Source organism: Octodon degus, unplaced genomic scaffold (genome assembly GCF_000260255.1).
Source record: "Octodon degus isolate 3935 unplaced genomic scaffold, OctDeg1.0 scaffold00029, whole genome shotgun sequence".
In the NCBI taxonomy this organism is placed as follows: domain Eukaryota; kingdom Metazoa; phylum Chordata; class Mammalia; order Rodentia; family Octodontidae; genus Octodon; species Octodon degus.
Genome location: NW_004524605.1, coordinates 4,876,349 through 4,881,718, shown reverse-complemented (window position 1 = coordinate 4,881,718; position 5,370 = coordinate 4,876,349). Strand labels below are relative to the sequence as shown.

The window sequence follows — 5,370 nt, the reverse complement described above, 5'->3', positions numbered from 1 at the left end:
ATACTTATCAAACTATAAGGTTATAGGATTGATTTTCAGGCAAACCACGTGAGTTAGATATAAAGGAGGGATGCCCTTTCAGTCAAATAGCTTTTGATTTTTGGTCTGTTTTTTGTTTGTTTGTTTTTCAGTGGTACCAGGGATCGAACTCAGGACCTTCGGCTTGCCAGGCAAGCACTTATTCCACTGAGCTATCTCCCCAGACCCCAGCTTTTGTATAAATGCAGTAACTTTCTGAGAGCAAAGTATACAGGGCATACAGTTTCACTAGAGGGCCACAAAAGTGTGACAAAAGTTCAGGGTGAAGGGCTGAAAGAAAGGCAAGCACTAGAGAAAACCCTGGATTCGATCCCAAAGCCAGTACTGGAGGGGGAAAAAAAATAAAAACTCAAGGTGAAAATGATGAGCGTCAAAATTGAGAATCTTAAAGCACCACACTGAAAACCTCAAACTTTTAATAAAAAGCTTTTCATACGATTTTCGTCTAAGGAAAAATGAGGTTGAAAGTCATCTACATGTATCCAAAAAACAAACTTTCACTCTAACCAAGACCTAGGTGAGACCTTTTCTGGAGCTTTGTCTACACTGGTCCCATAACTCAGTAGAGATTCTAGAAGTCAAGCTGAGTCCTTGAGTCATTCTTGAACCGTAGCCAACACCCGGTTGAAATGTATTATCTCGAAAGTGCACCGCTATAAAGGAGTAGATGCCTACAGACTGGTCCGAGAATGACTATTTACAGCTCAAAATCATAAAAAGATACGGCGGAAAAAAAAGTGAACACAATGACATCGAGCTATCTCCGGCTTTATTAAACCCTCTCCGTGCACCCCCATCTCGAGTGCAGGCGGGACCCATCCCAAGTCGCAGTCCTCGGCTGCTTCTCTTCCGGGCGCCGCCCCGCCCCCACTCACGTGGGCCCTCGACTGCTCCAGTCTCGCGGCCCGCAATCGCTCGAACCCGTTTCAGTCAAATAGGTTTTTAGTAATCGCCGGTTTGTAATGCTGAGCGCTGAGCCCTCCGTTACAAGACAAGTCGCCATGCCCGGGGCAAAAAGCATTTCGGCCCACTCTAGGTCCCAGCCAGCTTTCCCTCCAGTTTCCACCGGTGCCCTCCTCCAGTACCAGCTCAAGTCCCCGCGTGGAGCGCGCGGGAAGCCTCCCAACGGAGCAGACCCACGCCCGCTGCGGGCCGCCATCACGGCCGACCCGGCGCCCACAGGCCCCCGGCTGGGAACGGAGGTGATCGCCCCGGCCACATTCCCCGAGACGGCGCGCCCTCCCACCCGGTGCACGCGGCCGGCCCGCCTCACACTTACGGCGTACAGCGGTCGCTATACTCGTTAGCGATCGTCTCGATGCCGCCGGCACGGGCCACGGCGACGTAGCAGCTCTGGAAGCCCAAATCTATGCCCACCACCGACATGGCGCCGGCTACTGCTCGGGCTCGGGCCCGGGTCCGGTCACGGAGACAGGACACGGACCCTGACGGGACTGGCGCGCGGGAAGCAGGCCGCGTGGACTGGGGGACCGAGGCTACTGGGGGACCAGCGTCCACGCAAGCGCCTGGGTCCTTAGGGAGAGAACTGCAGAGTGAGGCGCCACTCAGGCCGGTTCTGGCTCAGCGGCAGCAGAAGAGGCGCCGGTAGCGGGGGTGGAGAAGATCTCGAAGGATCTCGTAGCGACCAGAGAGGTGAGCGCGAGAGCTGCGCAAGAACAGAATGGTCTCGCGAGATGCCGGCTCTTAAACGCTTCTTCCGGAGGCCCCGCCCCAAGCACGTAATGCACGTGTCACTTCCGGCCTGGGAGACTGGGAAGGGCTTGGGCGGTCCAAAGACTGGGGGGGGCGGCCGCCCGGGGAGCCGAGGCGCTACGCTCACGACGGAAGTGAGCTGTGGAGCGCCTCCCCTTTCCCGAGACAGTAGGAGAGCCGTCTTGAGGCCGCAGCGGAAGCAGTGTGGTCAGCCTACTTCCGCTGTTCTTTTCTTTTCTCTGAAAGAAACTTCCGGTGGCGGCCTCGCGGGCGCTCTACCTTCTGTTGATCCGCGGGGATGGGACCGCGAGCTCTTCTCCTATCGGGGTACGTCGACCGTTAGGGAGGGCGCAACCGTGGAGACTCGGCCTGAGAGTGTCCTTAAGTCGGGCTGTGTCAAAGGCTAGCGGCGCCCTTCCCGGCGGCAGGGAGGACATCACTCCCAGGCACTCCTCCCAGTGTAGCCGCACGGATCGCCGAATCACGCGTGACCTTAGGGCGCACCGGCGGCCCGACGGGCCAAGCCTCAGTTCCGAGCTCGCCCTGAGCTGGATGCGCGGGACCCAGGACGACATGGCGCCCGCCCTGGAAGGACCATTCATTCTCGTCGGTGGCAGGATTGTAGGAAGTTGCTGGGTCTTCAGCTTCAGGGCCCCTCACATTAGCGGGCTTCTGGGAAGGCAGGGGCGGCGAGAGCTAGACAGTGTTCCAGATGGAGAGGGGGCGTCAGTTTGAGATCGGGGAAACAAGGCTGCATAAGTGCCTCTGATAAATTACCTAGCGAGACCTCGGAAAACAGGGAATCGGAATCCGGGAGTCTCCAGTAACTGTTTCTATTATAGACAGCTAAATCAGGTAGAAAGGTTCTCAACGGACAGGGCTGGGCCCTTCAGGGAGTCAGTGAAGAGGATGAAAACTCATTACAACTCTGGCAGGAGGTGCATCGTTGAAGGCCAAGCCGCAGGATGCAGAGCAATGGCCAGGCCTGCCTGCCTTCCCTGGGGATGAGCAATAGCCTACAATTGGTGTCACCTGGTCCAATAAAATCTGGATAGACATCAGTAGCCCAGGTCGAAGAACTCTTGACTCATCTCTTCCTAAAAAGCACCTTGTTCTTTTCATGTACAGTTGCTACGTGACCTGCTTCCCCATTGGAACAGCACTACTGTTTTTGGTTGGGGTTTTTTTTGGGGGGGTTGTGGTTTTTTTTGTTTTGTTCTGTTTTTTTGGTCGAACCGTGGATTGAACTCAGACCCTTGCACTTGCCAGGCAAGCACTTATCCTACTGAGCCATCTCCCCTGGCCCTGTATTTTTAATCTTATTAGTTGACCATGGTTTTGTCCCAAGTTGTCCCCACCTCCTGATTTTGCTCTTCAAGACTTCCTTTGAGAAGTGGGCTTATTGGCAAGCCCCACTCGCGCCCCCTTCTGTCTCTCAGGAGCCATCTCACCTAGTTAAAGGTTTTCTACTCTTATTACCCCCACACACACCCTGGTCCCTGCGCTTGCCAGGAAAGCACTTATTCTACTGAGCCATCTCCCTGGCCCCAGGTTTCCTACTCTTAAACCTCCCTTGATTCGTCAATTTTGGGGGCCACAAACTAAGCATAAAGTATATAAAAAAAGTATATATAAAGTATATATAAAAGTATATACCCTTCAGATCTACAAAACTTGGTTAGGCCAGCAAAATAGCTCAGGTCTAAAGCATCTGCTTTGGCAAGCCCAGGGACCAGGTTCAATCCCAGCACCACATGCAGCGCCAGCCCTGCCCCCAGGCTGAATGTAGCTCAGTGCAGTCCCAGCACCAAAAATAGAAAAAGTGGATCCTCCCCATCAAGGGTGGCTAAACAAGTCAAGAGAACCCTAGTATGGGGTGGCAAATGCTGTGTGCGCACAATGGTGGATGCTAAGAGGACTTCTAAGAAGGCTATATTCCCACTGAGAAAAAAACCACAATAGCTAATGCTTTAAGCTGGGGAGATAGCTCAGTGGTGCGCCTTCCTGGCAAGCACGAGGTCCTGAGTTAGATCCCTGATAACACAAACAATGAAAAAATAAAACAGTAATAGCTAATGTGGTTTGAAGCCTTCAGCTTTGTGTTGCTGGAGGACAGACAAAATATAGAAGAGCACAGGAATAGGGTGCTGTAATTGCATTGGACCACTGAAAGCGTGACTGCAAGAGCTCATTTGGGTAGCAAGTGATACGGAGAAGATTGACATAGCTCCTGCATAAGTATGACACGATTTTGTGAAGTGTTCAATATTTAAAAAACATCTGGGAGCCGAGGAGATGCCTCAGTAGAATAAGCACTTGCCTGGCAAGTGCAAGGGCCTGAGTTCAATCTCTGGTTCTGCTAAATTAAATAAATAAAAACATCTGAGGGCCAGTGAGATAGCTCAGCAGCCTAAGAGCCTGCTCAGGCAAATGCAGGGACCAGGGCATAATCCCTGCCCCTGGGTTTGCTGAGCCAGCCACCAAGACTAAAACGGGCATGGTGGCACATGTTTGTAATCCCAGCACTGGGAAGGCTGAAAACAGAATTACTATACGTCTGAGCTGAATAGTGAGACCCTGTACCAAGTACATTAAAAAAAAAAAAAAACTGGGGGGCTGGAGAGATGGCTCAGTGGTCTAAAGCACCTACTTGGAACAAGCTTGGCAAAGCGCGGGGACCGCGGTTCAATCCCCCAGCACCACATGCCAGCCAGCCCCGCCCCCTGGTGGGCTGAGCTGGCCACACACACACACACACACACATAAAATTAAAAAAAAAAAACTGGGCGTGGTGGCACACACTTATAATCCCAGCTCTCAGGAAGCTAAAGCAGGAGGGTTGCTGTGAGTTTGAGGCCAACTTGGACTACATAGCAAGAACTTGTCTTGAGCGGCCAAGGAGATAGCTCAGTAGAATAAGCGCTTGCCTGGCAAGCACAAGGGCCTGAATTCAATCCCTGGTTTCACCAAAAGAAAAAAAAAAAAAAAAAAACTTGTCTCAAAGAATAAAAACCAGGGCTGGGATATACCTCAGTGACACAGCTCCTGCCTCGAAAGTGCAAGGTCCTGAGTTTTGTTGTCAGTATCAAAAAAAGTACTCTTGAGCCAGACACGGTAGCATAGGTCCGTGATCCCAGCATTTAGCAGATTCAGGCAGAAGAATCACTGCAAGCTCAAGGCCAGCCTGGGTCACGGAGTGAATTCAAGGCCATACTGAACTACATATAGAGACCCTGTCTCAAAAAAGTATGATCCTGGCACCCCGTCATTAGTGGCAAACCTTGGCATCTTGCTACCAAAGAGGCTCTTTGGTTTCTAGGGACAATGCAAAAGCCCAGGTTATTTGCCTCCAAATTTTCAAATTACCACAAAGTTCTTCCACCTTTGACTAATGCAAGCCTGTTTTCAAAGAAGTACCAGGTGCTCCCTGTAAATGGTTTATAGGGACAAACATGGAGAAAGAAGCCTTCAGAAAAAAAGCTGGGGAGGCCAGGGAGATGGCTCAGTAGAACAAACGTTTGCCGGGCAAGTGCAAGGGCCTGAGTTCAATCCCTAGTTCTGCCAAAAAGGAAAAAAAAAAAGCTGGGGCAACAGCTGTATACCCTTCTTCATACCTTA

At 51.8% G+C, this 5,370-nt stretch overlaps 1 protein-coding gene across 1 annotated transcript in view; it reads right to left on the bottom strand.

The window, feature by feature from the left end:
- Hspa4 (heat shock protein family A (Hsp70) member 4) overlaps positions 1–2,770 on the bottom strand; it is a 53,059-nt gene extending 50,289 nt beyond the window's left edge. The window contains exon 1 of the mRNA XM_004629352.3: positions 1,319–2,770. Coding sequence (XP_004629409.1) covers positions 1,319–1,425 — 107 coding nt within the window. The 5' untranslated portion in view covers positions 1,426–2,770. The remainder of the gene's footprint in view (positions 1–1,318) is intronic.
- Positions 2,771–5,370: the final 2,600 nt, after the last annotated feature.